A 17,842-nucleotide genomic window follows, 5' to 3' on the forward strand; every position below is an offset into this window, starting at 1 on the left:
CTCTGTGCTTGGTTCTAAAAGGATAGTAGGACTTGTCAGAGTCAAATAAATCCATTATTCGCAGTAACACATCCTGGATCCAAAGCTCCAAAGCTCCGAAGCTCCAACTTATCCCCGCATCCCCAATATATCAACCAAAACCAACATGAAAGAACCAATCCCACCGCCCACAGATACTATCCCTAGCTCGTCCTTTCCATCATCAAAGCAACTACGCTTTCTTGTCATCGGTGCCGGCTCTCGCGGAAACGCCTATGCTCGCGCCGTCACAACCGCAACACCCGGTGTAATCCACGCAATTGCCGAACCCCACGCATTCAAACGGTGCGAGTTTGGACGGAGATACATATGGGGCGTATCGGAATCCTCCCAGGAGGGCCAGGAATTCACAGATTGGCGCCAATGGCTGCAGTGGGAACTCGAGCGACGGAAGCGGGCGACCCAAAACAATGGCGATAACGCAGCAGACACAACCTCAATTCCCGTGGGCGTAGATGGTGTCTTCGTCTGCACACTGGACGAAACGCATGTCGAGATCCTGCAAGCTCTCGCTCCACTGCAGCTACACATCCTCTGCGAGAAGCCACTAGCCCTCTCGCTAGACGACTGTCTCACAGTATACCGAGCCCTCCAACCTCCAGAAGGCCCAAACAACACCCCCCAAGCCCCAAAGAACATCTTCTCAATCGGACACGTACTCCGCTACAGCCCGCATAATATTCTCCTCCGCAACCTCCTCTTGACAGACCGCGTAATCGGCGACATAGTCTCCCTAGAACACTGCGAGCCAGTAGGCTGGTGGCACTTTTCGCACAGCTACGTCCGGGGCAACTGGCGACGCGCAACAGCAGCAGGCGACGGCTCTCTCCTCACAAAATCCTGCCACGACATCGACTTCATCCTCTGGCTCCTCTGCTCCCCACCCTCACCCGAAACAGCATCCAAACAAGCCCACAAGCCACACTTCCCGCGCTCGATTTCGTCCGCCGGCACAATGACGCAGTTCCGTCGAAAGCGCAAACCTATCTCCGCAGGCAACGCTACAAACTGTCTCTCCTGCCCCGCTGAACGTGACTGTAACTACAGCGCAGTTAGAATCTATAATGACCGCCACCTCGCGACAGGTCACACGGCTTGGCCGGTTGACATCGTCTGCCCGGATATCGAAGATGTGTTCCGTGCCCAAGGCGGCAAGGCCGCCGAGTCCCTGCTCCTCTCCCGTCTTGCCGAGGACTATGACCAGGGTACGATGCCGGACTCGGATATTGCTGCGCGACCTTGGTACGGGCGGTGCGTCTACGAAGCTGATAATGATGTCTGCGATGATCAGATTGTGACATTTGCTTGGGATGATGAGGAGACGGCGCCGCATCGGCTTGCTAAAACGGCCAGTTTCCATATGATTGCGCCCACGGAGAAACAGTGTGAGCGTCGGGGCCGTGTGTATGGTACTACTGGCGAGGTCTCGTATGATAGCAGGACGATTTCTGTCTATGATTTCGCCACGGAGAAGACAGAAGTCTTCGATGTGCCAAAGCCACCCCCGGGACAGAACGAGTCGCATGGTGGTGGGGACTTTGGGCTTGCGAGGCAGTTTGTTAGTGCGGTTGAGGCAGTTGAGGGGGGATTGGATGTTGAGACGGCGCAAGCGAGGTTTGTTGGGTGTTCGCTTGAGGAGGCGGTGCGGAGTCATGCTGTTGTTTTTGCGGCTGAGGAGGCGAGGAGGGAGGAGAGGGTTGTTAACTGGGAGAGCTGGTGGGGGGAGAAGTTGAGAATTTCTGCTGATGCGTGGAAGGCGTAATTTCTTTTTAAGGATCTGATGATTTACGATTCTATGATGCTACGATTCCATGATATTTTATTTTTACTTCCCCGGGCTGAGATCTGGCACAAGACAATAATGCATATAGTCCAAGATCAGGAGGTCCGAGTTTAAAGACAAGACAGGCTCGGATTATGATAAAGATGCAGTTTCTACCTCATGCCAATGTATAATCTTTTAATCTTGATCCTGCTTTTCGATCATTCTTCTCGCCTTCAGATAGAACTGCAAAATAATTAAAAGGTGATCCCCATCCAGCAGGTTCCACATTAACCCTAACAACCTAACCAAACTTAGGTCTTAACATCAGGCTCCTCGCGGCCAACATACTCCTTGAACTTGAGCAGAGAGAGAGCCAGCGAGATGTTATCAGCCAGGTACTCCTGAGCAGTGAGACCGAACTTGGACTTGTCGGCCTCGTAGCGCTCAACGTACAGACGGATAGTAGCGCCGCTGCTGCCGGTGCCGGACAGACGAACAACGATGCGGCTGCCGTCATCGAACTTGGCGTACAGACCCTGGTTCTTGGAGATGCTGCCATCAAGGTCAGTGTAGGAGAAGTTGCCAGCGTCGAGGACCTTGCGGCCGGCGATTTCCGAGCCAACAAAGGTATCGCGGTTGGCAACCAGGTCGGACAGAGTGCCGACGACCTTGTTGGCGCCCTCGCTGTCGACGTTCTCGTAGTCATAGCGGGTGAAGAAGGTGCGGCCGTAGGTCTGCCAGAACTCGTTCTGGATGGAGCCAATGCTGGGGGTCTCGTTGGGCTTTTGCTTGGCGACACCAGCAATGATGTTCAACCAGGCCACGACAGCCCACAGGCCGTCCTTCTCGCGGATGTGGTTGCTGCCCGTGCCGAAGCTCTCTTCACCACAGATGGACATCTTCTTCTCGTCGAAGAGGTTGCAGAAGAACTTCCAGCCGGTGGGCACTTCGTAGCTCTGCAGGCCTTGGGCTTCAGCTACACGGTCTACGGCTCCGGAAGTGGGCATTGAGCGGGCCAGGCCGTACACACCCTGCTTCTGGAAGTAGGGGATGAGCTTAGCGTGGTGGGAGATGATCGCCAAGCTGTCACCGGGGGATACGAAACTGTTGGCACCGTAGATCATGTTACGGTCACCGTCACCATCACTGGCGGCACCGAAGTGAACGCCGTTGGCGTCGACAGCCTCGACGAGCTCGTGGGCGTACACGAGGTTGGGGTCGGGGTGACCGCCGCCAAAGTCCGGCTTGGGCTGGCAGTTCATTGTGCTGCTGATGGGCAGACCGAGCTCCTTGACAAAGATATCCACGCCGTAGGGCCCGGTCACACCGTGCATGCCGTCGAACAGGACCTTGAAGTCCTTGTGGGAGCTAAGGAACTCCTTGATCAGATTGAAATCGAAGATCTCCTTCATCATAGTGACGTAATCGGCAGTAGAGTGGACGATCTCAACCTCGAGGGGACCGTAATTCTTGATGCCGATGGTGGAGGTATCGACATCGGGAACCTCGAGGTACTTGTAGGAGGTGAGGGTCTTCGCGGTCTCGAAGATCTTGTTCGTAACGCCCTCGGGGGCGGGGGCACCGTTGGCCAAGTTGTACTTGATACCAAAGTCGTTCTCGGGGCCTGGGGATATTTTGGTCAGTCTCCACTAAACAATGTTGTACCCAAAATCATCACTTACCACCGGGGTTGTGGCTGGCAGTCAAGAGGATACCACCGGTTGCCTTCCTCACGCGAATGAGGTTGCTAGCAGCCGGAGTGCTCATAATGCCATGCTGTCCAATCAAGAGCTTCTTCACGCCATAGGCGGCACTGATCTTTGCGATCTTGGAGATGACCTCGGGGTTATAGTAACGGCCATCGCCACCAATGACGAGGAAAGAACCCTCAACACCCTCCGGGATCGACAGAAGAATACTAGTAATGAAGGATTCAGAGTAGTTTTCCTGCTGGAAGACCTTGACCTTCTTGCGAAGGCCGGAGCTGGGAGCAAGTTAGCTAGCAGTTCAATTGCGGGGCAACGAGCAACATACGTTCCAGGCTTCTGGTCAGCGAATGGTTGGATGGAGACCGTCTGGACAGACATGATGGAATAAGATTGGAGGGAAAGAGGTAGTAAAGAGAAGGAGAAGAAGAGAGGGGAAGAAGGTCGAGAAGTTCACCGACTTGTTGAGCTCCACGGGGAGGGGCCAATGTTTGGCGTCATGTGTTTATCATCCCACTAGTACTAGTACTTTGCCACAACATTTTGAAATATTAATTTAAATAGGTCTGTACTCTCGTACAGCTCAGGGGTTCTCTGATTTGTTCTATTCAGTCCAATCTACAAGTCATCCGTAAAGGTACTCTTCCAATTGCCCCTCTGCAGATCATTCCCGTGGGGGAATCAAAATACTGCATCTTGTACTGCGTCTTGTACAACAACATTCTTCCGAAGTACATCGTACATGCACGGAGTGTACATTGTATGGTATCTTCTCACCTTAGGGAAAGATAATCGAAAACAATTCCAACGCGCAGGGTTTTAAAATAGCTCCCAGACCCATGTCTCAGAGTAACAGAGACAAGCAAGCCACCAAATCAGCCACATCACCCAAACAGCTTCTCCTTGTAAAACCGGATTTCCTCAATACTTTCAAGGATATCATCCCTAGCAAGATGAACTTCCCGCTTACGCGGGACTTGCTCAAGCAGTTGATCACTCCCCCACCTCCGTGCCGCCTCCTTCAACGAACTAACATCCAGAATGCGATAATGCAGGTGATCCAGCACCTGCGAGTACGGCGCACAAGCAAGGAAAGCCTTATCAGCGTGAACACTATTTCCCGCGAGCAGGGCAGTGCGTGGGGTCGGGACGTGCTGGCGGATGTAGGCAAGGAGAGAGTCTGCGGCGGTGGAGGGGGAGGTGGTCGAGGCGCGAACGGCGGCGGTGAGGCCCGTGCGGCCGTGGGTGTCGATGCACCACTGCGACATCGCGTCGAGGGTGGAGTCTGGGACATGGATGACTGTTTCGAAGCCGGTCGGTTCCAGGAGGTTTAGTTGGGCATCTGTGATGAAACAGCAGATCTGGAGGATCTTGTCGGTTTCCGGGTTTAGGCCTGTCATCTTGTGGACGGGGTTAGTGGTGCGGAATTGCGGAATTTGTGGGAGGTTGTTTTGAACCGAGATAGAGTGTTCAGACGTACCTCGCAGTCGATCCAGACCAAAGGGTCTGTTGAGCGTTCGAGTGGCATCGTGGATTTGTGGCGGATGGGGGCTATTCTGGGCTGCTGAAGCTGTTAGTGAATTTGAGGTTCAATTGGGACTTGGCAGAATCTCTCACTTGGTGGAGAAAGCCGGGAGCCAGAACACGGCGTAATGCAGATGCAGGTAGAAAGATATTTCTGAGCATAGATGTGTAGTTGGGAAGTCTAAGATAGGTGCATGTATATTTGTTTCAGCTATAGCCTTCAGGGTTTAGAAGCTTATCGGGGTTTAAGTCGTTTCAGCCGATGCTTGAACGCAGTCAGACGGGCCTTTTTGGAATGCATACATATATAGTCTACGATGTATACAATTACTTCTCTCCGCCATAACACTGGTTTCGAGATTTAAGATCATAATAAAGCTGCCCTGGTCGGTGCAGCAGATGTATTTCTCCTTCAACATGTTCCCTGTATTGTAGGTAGTGGACATAACGGCGTAATTGTAGAAAAGCAATATGACCATCCAGATGACCCGGTAAATAACAATGAGGATCCCGCCAACTAGCAAAATCCTAATTGATCCCATGATCACAGCAAAAACGACCAGTGCTTTCCAAAGCGAAGAGTAGTAGCCGGTCAGGCCCAACGGCTCAAATGAGATCTCGAGATCAGACCAACCAGAAGTAACCTATTTTCGACGATCGCAGACTCACAACTCCTCATCATTTGCTGGGGGTGCAGCAGAAAGATCAGGTGCAAGACTGAACCCATCTGTGAAAATCTTCGGACTGGTCAAAGTTGATTCTGTTGGGACAGAAGAGCCCAGAACTTCATTGATTCTACCAGACGACTCTGCGATCCGGCGCCTAAGGGCATTCTCATCTGCAGTCGAGACACTCGCCCGCTGTTTCTTCAGCGGACTACCGAAAAGGCCATCTTCTGGTTCGGCAGCTGGCTGAGACGGCTCGGCTGCAGGTCCAGTTGCGGCAGCCTTTGGCGGTGTTGCCGAGCGCTCATTTGCAGGAGGCGTGGATCCAGACCCAGAAGCCGGCGTATCAGCAGAGTCACCGACACTGCCTCCAGGTGGTTCAGCGGAGTGTTGACGCTTGAGCTGTGGAATTGTTAACAATGAACTCATAGAATGTCAGGATTGTACCCACTCGAATCTTCCGCAGGCTCTCTGCCAGCTCTCCTTGGCGTTTAATGTCATCGGGGGACAAGAACCGATCGTCATCCTTGGCTTCTTCGTCGTCTGCCTTGCCAAGTATGGGGTTGTCGGTGTCGTCGTCATCGCTGTCCATGTCATCGACGCTCTTCTTGCCCTTCCGCGGCTTGGCTTCATTCTCCCGGAAATTAAGGAATCCAACAGAGCCCCCAGGCTTGATAGGCCCGAGGTTTGCAAAATCAGCTTGTATAGACTTGCGCTTGGTGGCAGCAGGAGTCTCTTGCACCTTGGGATCTTTCAAGATACCCATCTTCTGCAATTGACCTATGTTCATTTAATTAGAAATGACTCCCATCGACAATGATCCACAGAATACTTACGTTCACCACGGTACATGAAAGTGAAGACAGCGTATGGTTTATCACTCGGGTCAATACCAGTAACAGTCTGCGTACTAATGGTCTTCGGATCGAGTGACTTAGGCTTCGCGAAACTTGTGGTATGATCGACATCGGCGTCTCCTCCGCCACTATTATCCTGACCACCCTCCTCATCGTCGTGCGCATCAAACTGCGGGGAGTATTCGCCCCGCTTGATTTCTCCAGATGCCAAAACTCGGAACAAAGCAACTTTAATCTGGCCCGCTGTTTCAGGGATTGGATCGTCGTCATCAGAGTCGGAGGAGAGGTCGTCGTCTGAAACATCCTCGAGGGGCGACTTCTCGTCATTTCCGTATCGCATAATGGTCTTGGACTTGGCAGGATGGTTTTCCTCCATATCCATGGCGGTGGGATCCTCCTGAGCGGCGCGCTTCGCACGTCGTTTCTCCATCTTCTGCCGCCTGCGTTCAATCTTGGCTGCGGCATCCTTGCCTTCCAGGTCCAATCCATTGAGCCAGCGCTCCAGACCGACCTCGCGGAACAAGAATTCGCGCTCGGCAATTCCCCCGCCTTCGCTTTCCGGAATGCTGACCCAGCGTGAATTCACCCATGTCTCTTCTCCTCGTCGCAGCAGTGTAGCCACCTCCTCCTTCTGTCTTCCGTCAAAGTAGATGTATGCTGCGACGGTCTCGTTCGGCGAGTTTGTCAAGCCCTGGTATGGTGCGACCGTTCCGGCGATTTGACCTGGCTCACCGGGCAATTTGCCGACCACTTTCGGTTTCGGCGAGGGGCATTCTGCTGTCGGCTTTGGGGTCGAGTACGGGACATCTTGCTCGGGGTTTAGGAGGGTGACGGAAATAGCGAAGGTCGATTGTTCCGCTTTGCCGGTGCCAGATTCGGGAATTTTGGGCGGAGGGGACAGGAATAAAACAGCCTATGCGCGAAGCTCGAGAATGGCGTTGAATGGAATATTCGGAGATTGGGCCATCCGGCGTGTGGATGCTCACGGCAAGCCCTTTGAAGCAGGGCATGGTGGGAAAGGGTTAAGTGGGATATGGACGTTGCACTGTGGGGAGTCCAACGAAGACGCAGAGCCAGATCTGCCCCGCAGCTAAAACAAGAAATACTTTGGGCGAAAACACAGGAAAACTGACGCCAAATTGGGGATAGGCGAACTCCTTAAGTTTTCCCCCCGTGGGTGTTGAAAGAATAAGCTATAGGTGGGAGGCGGTCAAGGTAGTGGGTTTCGACTCACCCAGCAGCCCGCAGCAGTTCCTTGAGCTCCACTGCAGCTGCTGGTGTGTTTGTTTCTGGTTTTCAAAAAGGAGGGTCACGATGACGGGGGGATCCTAGATTTCCTTAGGACTGAGCCTAAACACACCACTCTGAGGTTCTTGGGCTCAGGTAGACACACACAACATCGAAATGCGAACCGAAGGAATGGAAGTGGGAAATAGTAGAAAAGTAGATATGAGCTCTCTCAAGGTAAAGGTGAGGGGCGGGAGTGGACCAAAACATGAGCGTCGCCATTCCCCCCCGAACTCCCACGTGATACACCTCTGAAGCCTATAGTAGCCTACAGCATGTCTCCAGTTATAGTCGTTTATAGTCATTCGTGCTTTATCCCATGACACCACCTGGTGAGATACCATCATTTGCACCTGTTTATCCCCCCAAAACATCTCAATCATACCAATGATATCAACTTGAACTTGTCCTGATCATATCTCCACATCAGCTGATTCTCCAGTAACCATGGATTCTGCGAAACCTTGTGGAGCCACTTTCCCTACTTTGGATGTTCTCTATAGATCCATCCCGCTATAACATAGTGAGATGGCCCGAGAAATCAGTTTATCTCTTCTAATGACTAAAGAGGGTAATTTCTTGTGATAAATTTCATTATTTGCAAACTCATAGTGCATCATTCGCCATTTGAATATCGAAAAAAGCATAAAAACAGAGCCAAGTTTCAGTGAGTCAGCTCTAACATGGGAAACAAAAGCCGCAACCGGGATCTAAAGATCAGAGCCATGTTGACCAGACTAATCTACGATTTCACGTGATCAGAGAGAACACTCTGTTTCCGCGACACAGCAACATTCTCGTTACCACTCGCAAGACGGTCAAACTGGTAAAGAGGCTCCAGCTCAACATTCCGGCGGAAAATGTAGCGCTTGAACCAGTACGGCAGCGCTTTGGTGACTTGATACTTCATGTGGACCCGAGTGGGAACTGCGAAGATATAATCCAGCTCTTCAAGGGTGCGCTGCTTGGTTTCGGGGACCCAGAGGAAAATCATGACCATTGCGGTCACGTTCAGACCACTACATCCAACTGTTAGAGATTTTGATGAGAAAGTGGTAATATCGGGAGAAATACTTACGCATAAAATCCAAATGCTCCAGTGGCAGTCATTGCACTCAACATTTTGGGGAACGTGATCGAAAGTACGGCAGCCCAACCTAGGCAGGTTGCCACGGCCCAGGACATGCCAACCTCTGGTATCAATGTTAGTTCTAGAGACCATGTCAAGGGGGAAGAAAAAAGAGAGGACTGCAAGTGGAGAACATACCACGATGGGAAAGAGGGAACACCTCTGCCGAATAAGTGAACGGCACGGGTCCTTCACCAGGCGAGTAGAATGCGGCGAATAGGAAGACGAAGAACGCGATCGAAGCCAGGTGAGCGGTTCCCTGGGTGTCCAGAAGCAGAAAGCAGCGCCAAGCAAAGTCCATGCCATCTGCGGGAAAGTGAACAACAATAGAGTCCGACGGCCATATGTATCGATGGTCCAGATAGCAGGGAAGGCAAACACAAAGTTAACCAAGCCGAATCCCCAGGAAGCAAACAAAGCTTGTGTGGCACTTGCGCCGGCGTTCTTGAAGACAGTTGACGAGTAAAAAGCAACAATGTTGATACCGCACATCTGCTGGCCGATCATGACAACGAATGAAGCAAGCGTAGCACGGCGGACGCGAGGAATAGTGAAGAGCTCAATAAAGCGGCTGACGTAGTTGCTTTTGCCGATTAGCTCCATCTCAATCTTGATCTGGGCATGGATGTAGTAAAGGTCGCGAGCAGCCTGCAAAGGCGTGTTACGGAGACGGCACAAAGACCGGTATGCCTTGCTCATCTCGCCCCGTCGAATGTACCAGCGAGGTGACTCTGGGCAGAAGTAAACACCGAATAGAAGAGGGACAGCCGGAATAAAGGCCGATCCCAGCTGTAGACGCCAGGATATTTTACCTGTATCCTTGACAGCAAGGTTGGCACTGAATCCGAGGAAAATGCCAAAAGCGGTCCAGAGCTGCCAGGACATGACCAGACCTCCACGGATAACAGCAGGGGTATTCTCAGCGCAAAAGATTGGAATTGTCGAGGCTTTTAGACCCATTCCAATACCCATGAGGAGGCGGGTCACAAACAGCTGCTCCCAGTTCTGGCTCACGGCGGAGCCAATGGGGGTAAGGACACAAAAGATAGCCGAGATGAAGATTGTACCGCGACGGCCCAGAATCCGATTACATGGGTCCGAGAGCCAGCATCCAAGGCAAGCACTGGCAATGTAGGGGGCAGCATTGACGATGCCTACGAGCCACAGGTTCCGATCGGCATGAGGGCTCTTTGCGGGATCCTCGGAAATACCAAAAGCATCGGGGAATGATAGGTTAGCACCATTCGAGCCAGTCTGATCCCATCCTCTATATTAATGTTAGGGATATGTCCAAGGCATGCTGAGGGAACCACATACTGCACGGCCGCACCAATAGAGCACAGAGCAATGGTGAAGTAGAGTGATCTAGGCTGGCGCCATTTGTGATCCACTTCGTCACGGAGGGCAGTGAGCTCTGGCTCGGTCAAGTCTGCCACTGTCTCGAACTCGGCAGGGTCACGCGCAACTAGCGCTCCTTTCTTCAACTCGGGAAGGATGTCTGTCACGTTGTACTCCTCAGCAAACTCTTCCACGTTGCGGAGCACCTGATTCTTGGTCAAGTCGGCTAGAGGGTTCTTGATTCTGGTTGGTGTTAGTGCACTGAGAGAGGAAATGGAAATACACTGGAGAATTAAATGAGTGAAGCTTACTTGGCAGAAATATTGTTGTGAAGGTCAACTTGCTCAACGTATCCCTTCTCGGCGCTGTTTTGATCATTGCTGGAACTATATGGAATTGAGATGAGCATTGAAAAGCGCCCAAGGAAGATGCAAATCTTACCGCTGGTCAGAGTCGGCCAGGGTGATGGCCTCCTGAGCCATCTTGAAGACGGTCTGGTCAAGCTATTGATGGCCAATAAAGGAACTAGAGGCTGGTGACTCCAGATGTGATGATGTGGGGGAAAGAAGAAAGACAAAGACAAAGGTTGATGGAGAAGAAGAGTTGGAAAAAGGCCAATCCACAGTTACTGCAGTACCTCGTTTGATGAGACTTCAGAGGCAAACAAAGTCGTGAATGGTAAAGTACATGACCTGGGGAGGAGCCACCTTTTTATGTTTGAGTCGTTTTTCCCAGAGTCCGTTTGACACAAATCTCATTGGCTAGAATGAAAGATGTCAAAGTCTCGAAAGTCTCCAAGCCAAGGCTTTTTCCAAAGGTCATGACTTCCAGGGTGTCCGATCTACTTCCCGAAACGGAATGAACCTGGGAATCATGGGGAAACCTGCTAAATAGTATTCTCCACTCTTACGCTAAGCCTTCATTTAATGGACTTGGTCTCGGCAAAATACTACATTAAGAGTACTCTGCTACCTTCCTTGATGCCAAGTACTAGAAGTATGAACAAGATTCTTGGCCCAAGCACAGCGACATGCATCTGGACGACTTCCAAGGCTTCCGATCTCAACCGGGATGTCCAGATCCAAATGCAATGTGAAAGTACGCCTTCTGCTAAGCCTCAGATTTACCTAGGTATCCCTTGATGATTAGGCATTCTGTGTCTCCATGTTATGCAATCAAATCCTATCCAGAAAAAGACTCCGATTCACAGAAGTAATTCTCGCGGGGTATCGGGATCGCCGCTCTCGATATTGGCGTCTCTGGGCGAGCGCCACCTTCGACAAAAGGCGCCGGGTTTGTGGTAATCGCCTCTAGGCAGGGGTCATAATTGTGATTGGCGAAAAGAATTTAGGCATCTGGCTAAAGGCCAGTCAATTCATTGGCGCTAAATTAGGCTTTAATCTCTGCCCTTCAGGCTTGTTTCCGGTGATTTCACAAGGCTTAGAGTTTCAGGCCAAGATAATCTGCCTTGAAACCATATTGATGTCGAGTCTTAAATCCTCTTGATTATAGGAAATATGATGAATGAAGAACATCTGAAATTGGACCCTTTTCCGAATTCAGTAAAGATGGGGGAAAAGTGGAAATCCGGGGGAAATTGCGGAGATGACATCTATTTACTTGGGGCGAGGTCTCTAGTGCAGTCCTACTCCGGAATAGGGAAGGTCAACTCGGGGATGAATTACTCTCGGAGTCTAGCCGGCATGAAAGTGGGAAATAAGAAGGTTTTCCTTTACGAGGATAATCAGTCCCGATATTTGCGGGTAGAATTAAGCCGGTCCGCCCTGTGGTCGTTTTCTCCTAAGAGCGAAATAGGCGACGTTAGACCAACTAACCAACTAACCCCAGACCCCGCAATTATTCCACGGTTTTGCCAAGTCAAAACCTCCAAACGTGTTTCTCGGAACGTGGGGCCTGCTGAACTAAACCGGTACATTTCAAGATGATCGCATCATCAATAGAGAGCGGTGGCCGTCTCCGGCGACATACGGGCCGTGTCTGGGGGTTGCAACGCTAAGAAGCTCGTGGCTGGCCATGTGGGGATCGACACCTTTCTATCCCAGTTGGTTCATCCCTTGGGGAAATACGGAGATTTTGGAAATCCTTTTGTAACCTCACAACGCCCCATGCGAGTCATGACAACAATTCGCGTCAAATACTGAGACCACATCCTTGGAGTTGTTATTTTTGCGGCTTTTTCGGCTTGCCCTGCGCCTTTTAAACTCGTATGTATTTGACATGTCAGATGTAGAGTGCCCCTTGTGTATTAGGTTATTCTATGAGCCAATCCCTAAATTGGCTCTTGATAGTATGGTAGCATTGCCGATCAAGCGTTTTAATCTTGGTATGTGCCATATGCCATGCCAGATCCCGGGCCATGCTACTCTGTATAGAAGAGCATCTGTCCTTCCAGAAATGGGTCTCCCATCCGGGTGCCTGCTCCATGCCATGTGGTGACTCTTAAACTGCAACAAATCACATGGTCAATGCAGCCTTGAGTACCATCCATGTGCCCTGCTGCAAGGGGCAAAGCAAAATATGGAAATGTCCATGTTATACTCCGTGCCATCGTACCTCATTGTTCCATCTACAGTCCTCGCAGGCTTATGGCAATTATGACTGACAAATTGGTAACGTAGATTTTCTACCACCGTTCTCTGGTCTGGAGTCGGCACACTGTTTTAAAGCCCCAGGCGGAAATTGCTTTTTCTTGATGGTAGCGTTGCCTTGGGACTAACATAGAAAACGACAGTAACATTTCCTATGGAAATCTATACAGGGGATAAAAGCATATTCAATGAGGGCTAAAGATGGATCTCAATATTGCTTTTGGGGTTTCCTCTTCGATAGACCGGAACTCACACCCGGAAATGTCTCAAAAATCACTTCCAGCTGATCAGCTTTGGGGAGAAATTTTGGCAATTGTGCCGTGCATGCGTATAGGCTCTTGGCAATTGAAGCAATGGTCTATATTGTACCATCCTTTTCCAGGTAGGGACAATCCACTTCAACCGAGTCAGATCTTAGACTGATAGGGGTTTCACTTGCCATGGTAACTCGCCTTTGTTCCCGAATTATCTGAGGATATGTGCCCACAGCGTTCGATCTATAGTTAAGCTGGTTGTGAAGGGCAGAGTATGACCTCGGGAGTTGAAGTGGGTTATCAGGTACCCATGGGGCCACTCAATTTTCCAGTATGATATTTTAAGATGTCATCTTAGATCGCAATCTGTGTAATGGGATCAGCAGTTGACTGTGATAACTCAGTCCTCCAAGCATATAAAGGCCTCAAGTCCGGTCCATACTTTGGTAGCACGTGAAGTTTTCCACCTAATGTTGGTACGGATGATATCAGTGCCCTAAGTAGTTCCACAGGCAAGAATTACAGGTGTAATGCAAAGCCAATTATTCCACGTACAATATGTAGAGTACTTCGGCATTCAGCCTCAAGCTGATGTGATATGACGGCATCTTACCTACATATAGGTACCTCGAGGGATTTGCCCGGGTGCGGGGAGCTGACAAGTAAGCATACTTAAGTACACCCCTGGACAAAAGCTTCATACATTTACTTTCATCCTGCCATTATTCTTAATGTTCTCTCGTTCATTGACCGTATCGCGACTATCTCAACTCTCATCAAGATTTCACCCATATTCTACCATGTGTTCAAACATTACCCTATATAGCTGGCCTACGCCGAATGGCGTCAAAGCCTCCATCACCCTCGAAGAACTCGGGCTGTCTTATATAGCCGAAGGCCTTGATGTCTCCTCCAGCTCAAATCCCCAGAAGGAAGAGTACACTTCTCCCCACCACGCAGGAAGACATGTCACAACATACTAACGTAAGGTATTGGATAGATGGTTCCTGAAGATTAATCCCAATGGCCGCATCCCCGCCCTACTCGATGGTTCGCAGCGCGTTTTCGAGAGCGGAGCAATCATGACATATCTAGTTGACAAGTACGACACCGACCGCAAGATCAGTTACGCCCCTGGTACCCCCGAGCACGTCGAACAAACCTCCTGGTTAATGTTCCAGATGGCTGGACTCGGGCCTATTCAAGGTGCGTGCAGATAATCCACCTCATACGTATGCTTCAAATGCCTCTCTAATACCTACCAGGACAAGCGAATCATTTCCGTCTCTTCGCCAACACGCGCTCCGACTACGCTATTAAGCGGTTTGTCGATGAGACAAGACGTCTCTACTCGGTCCTCGAGTCGCGGTTGAACGAAAGCCCTTACCTCGCGGGCGAGAAGTATACTATTGCCGATATTGCGAGTTTCTCTTGGGTTCGCGGTTCTCCTATTTCCTTGGAAATTGATCTGTCCGAATTCCCCGCTTTGAAGAAGTGGATCGATGAGATTGATAAGCGTGCTGCTGTTCAAAGGGGGCTGGATATTCCTCATTCGACTTGGACTCCTGAGCAGAAGGCTGAAATTTTCCGGAATTGCCGGGCCAAGATTGATGCGATGACTACTTCCGATCAGCATTGATTGATGGTAGTATCTTCGGTTTCCGGTGATAGTGCCGGGAATAAATAGTACAGAGGAACAAGTCAAGCTCGTTGCAACAATATCATAGGGCTCAGGCTCGCATCTGGGAGCGATCCTATGTCAAAGGACTGGATTATGTGCATCAATCCGTAGGAACAAGAGGTAAACTCTTAACAATAAACAAGGAAGCAATGCCGATTTTGAATACTCAAAGTTCTCCGGGTCTGTAGCTTCGCCAAGTCTTAAAACCAACCTGCTCATACCACCCGTCGAGCGCAACCCAGTCTACGAAGACGCCTTCAATGCCACGTTGCTTCATGTTTTCAATTGCATGACAGATCAATGCCAACCCAATACCATACTTCCGGTGGGACTCGTCAATTCCCACGGCACCGATCAGCCCTGTGTTAGGACCACAGGTTTGGGGGAATGCCCAAGACGTGTTTAGAGCATCCGATGGACCAAGCATTAACGTCCAGCCGACCTGCTGGCCTTGGGAGTCGAACGCTGTCATCACACTATCCGGATACTTGTCGGGATGTAATGTGACGTATGCCTCCACCCAGCTCTTTATAGCACATTAGCATAGATTCTAACAAATTATAACTGTGAGGATAACAAGGAGTCTTACCCTATTCTTAGAGAAGTTCCTTCTTTGGCCAACTATACAGGCCTCGTAATCTTCGGATTTTAATGGCGCGAAGCGGAAGCCTCGCTCCCGGGCACGAGTGATATACTTCTCTGGCGACTGGAAGTTCCGAATATCCTGGTACAAATCAACCGATCGGGCACTGGGAGGACTGAGTCGGAAACCACGGTGAGTGAAGAAATGCTGCACTGATTCTGGAAGGTCCTGGGTATACCGGGCCAAAAGCGGGGGAATGAGCTGCCCAGCTTCACATTATTGAAGCCAAAGGTTGCCCGGAAGTATGCTCTCGTTTCTTCTAGGAGGGAAATTCCAATGCCTTGGTGTTGATATCTTGGTGACACGGCCAGAACTGCGATATACACGGTGCTTGGTGCACTGTGGGCATCTGTGTAAGCCAGACAGAAGCCTACTACCTGCGACCCAATGCGCGCGATGAAATGGTGGCCATGAGGGCATACTATCAAAGACCGTAAACTTTCAGTGGGAACAAGGTAGGTCGGCAGAGCTGCAGCCCAGACTTCGACCACATCATCCAGATCTCTTTGTGCGTCAAATGGCATTACTACCGCGGAGGTTTTTGTCAAAGCGTTAGTTCCCACGGGAAGAGCGCCTGTCGGGACTAGTGCTCCGAACATGATATCGGCAGCCACAGAAAATGCCTCGATGGTCGGCTCGTATGTGGCGATATAAGTCTTGACACTAGGAGCATCAAGGAAGTCATAAGGGTTACAGGCAGCAATATGGACCAACGAACGAACACGTTCAGCAAGTTTCAGACCTAGCGACTCCTGGTATGGCGACTCTTTCGCATTGAGCGAAGTGAAAATCACCACATCGGCGACTTCAAGGGATCGCCATTGCTCCGAAGTCAGACCACTCGCCCCGTATCTGAGCTCAGCGATGGAATTGTTATGCTGCCGCAGCACATCAAGATATTTGCTGGACTGATATAATCCTGACCTCCCTGTTCCTTCGCCGTCGACAGCGCCACCAACTGGGGTCTTGTCCCCGGGAAGAGGAAGATGATGATTGAAGTTTTTGACAGGGGAGAACACCATTCTTGTCACGAACGAGCGTGGTCGATCGGGAATATATATCCATAGTCGTTTCGGCAATTCTATTGTTGAGGGAGCTCAGGTCTGCGAGACTGGATTGCCGAAGAGCAGCGTCCCAGTTCAAAAACTTGTCCTTTACCGTAGCGACATGGCGACAAGCATCTGCCAATCGGGCTTGATCGATTGTGCCGGACTTTATTGCTTCACAGACTCTCTTGATCGAAGCCACCTGCACATCAAAGGTATGACAGATCATGATGCTATCGCTACCAGCGCGCAACGCTAGCACCGAGCCTTCCTCTGTCCCGTATGTGGAGCGGATTCCATCCATCTCCAGGCAGTCTGTGATTATCATACCATCATAGGCCATGTCCTTGCGCAAAATCCCCATAACATCAGGAGAAAGTGTTGCAGGCCGCGTGAGATCGATACAGGGCAGCGAGATATGAGCTGTCATGACGGTTTCGATGCCTTCAGCGACAGCCCGTCTAAAGGGAATCAACTCGCAACGCTCCAGCTGATCCCTCGTTTTGGGAATTACCGGTAATCCATAATGCGAGTCAACAGCCGTGTCACCATGACCTGGGAAATGCTTTACACTGGGGATGATGTTATATTCCCGCAGACCCCGCGCAGCCGCACTCGCAAATCGACCCACGAATTCAGGGTCATCGCCAGGGCTGCGTACACCAATAACAGGATTTAGAGGCTCCGAGTTGATATCGCACACTGGTGCATAATTCATATTGATCCCGAAGAAACTGAGGGTTTCCCCCGTGGCTTTCCCCGCACTGTAGGCGCACTCTGGGTCGTGCGTGGCGCCGAGCGCCATCGGGCCTGGTACCTGAGCAGCGATCGGGGGAGAAATTCGAGTGACCAGTCCATTCTCCTGATCAATTCCGATCAACAGTGGTCGCTCATGTCCAGCTAATTTGGCTTCATTCTGTAAAGCCAGTGTCAAGGCCTAGAGAACATCAGTCAAGCCAGTTAAGGATGATACAGCCTTGGATATCGCACCTGAAGCTGTTCTGCATTCTCAAAATTGCGTGAGAAGAGGACGATGCCTCCAACGTGGTAGTCATGAATCAAAGTCTTGATTTCGGGACTTGGGGTGCAGCCATGAAACCCCACCGCGAAGAGCTGGGATCGTCAGTGAGATTCACAAAAGAGGGGTTTCAGAGCTCACGTACCTGGCCAACCTGTTTTTGAAGATCTGAAGAAGCCATTTTGGCTTTATTGTTGAATTGTATTTGGTAGTTTCATGGGTTGCAGATGGTTCAAACGGGGGTGACGTTGCAAAGGATCCGAGTTGATCTGCCCCCACTT

At 50.7% G+C, this 17,842-nt stretch overlaps 7 protein-coding genes across 7 annotated transcripts; 2 read left to right on the forward strand and 5 right to left on the reverse strand.

The window, feature by feature from the left end:
• Positions 1–145: 145 nt before the first annotated feature.
• On the forward strand, positions 146–1,801 carry N7519_002585 (Gfo/Idh/MocA family protein; the record flags this gene model as incomplete). Its single annotated transcript, XM_057289363.1, has 1 exon — positions 146–1,801. The coding sequence occupies one exon, from the start codon at positions 146–148 to the stop codon at positions 1,799–1,801; it is 1,656 nt and encodes a 551-aa protein (XP_057150565.1).
• Positions 1,802–2,115: 314 nt separating this feature from the next.
• On the reverse strand, positions 2,116–3,891 carry pgmA (phosphoglucomutase PGM2; the record flags this gene model as incomplete). Its single annotated transcript, XM_057289364.1, has 3 exons — positions 2,116–3,428; positions 3,487–3,788; positions 3,839–3,891. 3 exons carry the CDS (start codon positions 3,889–3,891, stop codon positions 2,116–2,118), a joined length of 1,668 nt encoding a protein of 555 aa, XP_057150566.1.
• Positions 3,892–4,394: 503 nt separating this feature from the next.
• On the reverse strand, positions 4,395–5,038 carry N7519_002587 (oligoribonuclease; the record flags this gene model as incomplete). The annotated part of the gene is made up of 2 exons (XM_057289365.1): positions 4,395–4,910; positions 4,991–5,038. 2 exons carry the CDS (start codon positions 5,036–5,038, stop codon positions 4,395–4,397), a joined length of 564 nt encoding a protein of 187 aa, XP_057150567.1.
• Positions 5,039–5,699: 661 nt separating this feature from the next.
• N7519_002588 (uncharacterized protein) lies at positions 5,700–7,566 on the reverse strand (the record flags this gene model as incomplete). The annotated part of the gene is made up of 4 exons (XM_057289366.1): positions 5,700–6,101; positions 6,151–6,479; positions 6,536–7,469; positions 7,543–7,566. 4 exons carry the CDS (start codon positions 7,564–7,566, stop codon positions 5,700–5,702), a joined length of 1,689 nt encoding a protein of 562 aa, XP_057150568.1.
• A 1,019-nt stretch (positions 7,567–8,585) lies between these two features.
• N7519_002589 (uncharacterized protein) lies at positions 8,586–10,792 on the reverse strand (the record flags this gene model as incomplete). Its single annotated transcript, XM_057289367.1, has 7 exons — positions 8,586–8,862; positions 8,922–9,036; positions 9,111–9,231; positions 9,363–10,239; positions 10,290–10,553; positions 10,622–10,696; positions 10,752–10,792. 7 exons carry the CDS (start codon positions 10,790–10,792, stop codon positions 8,586–8,588), a joined length of 1,770 nt encoding a protein of 589 aa, XP_057150569.1.
• Positions 10,793–13,973: 3,181 nt separating this feature from the next.
• Positions 13,974–14,812, forward strand: N7519_002590 (glutathione S-transferase family protein; the record flags this gene model as incomplete). The annotated part of the gene is made up of 3 exons (XM_057289368.1): positions 13,974–14,110; positions 14,174–14,379; positions 14,439–14,812. 3 exons carry the CDS (start codon positions 13,974–13,976, stop codon positions 14,810–14,812), a joined length of 717 nt encoding a protein of 238 aa, XP_057150570.1.
• Positions 14,813–15,020: 208 nt separating this feature from the next.
• N7519_002591 (uncharacterized protein) lies at positions 15,021–17,742 on the reverse strand (the record flags this gene model as incomplete). Its single annotated transcript, XM_057289369.1, has 6 exons — positions 15,021–15,380; positions 15,444–15,655; positions 15,676–16,455; positions 16,517–17,480; positions 17,534–17,656; positions 17,707–17,742. 6 exons carry the CDS (start codon positions 17,740–17,742, stop codon positions 15,021–15,023), a joined length of 2,475 nt encoding a protein of 824 aa, XP_057150571.1.
• Positions 17,743–17,842: the final 100 nt, after the last annotated feature.

Source organism: Penicillium mononematosum, assembly GCF_028829835.1.
Source record: "Penicillium mononematosum strain IBT 11891 chromosome Unknown utg000002l:1.0-8112719.0:1.0-8118358.0, whole genome shotgun sequence".
NCBI classification, from domain to species: domain Eukaryota; kingdom Fungi; phylum Ascomycota; class Eurotiomycetes; order Eurotiales; family Aspergillaceae; genus Penicillium; species Penicillium mononematosum.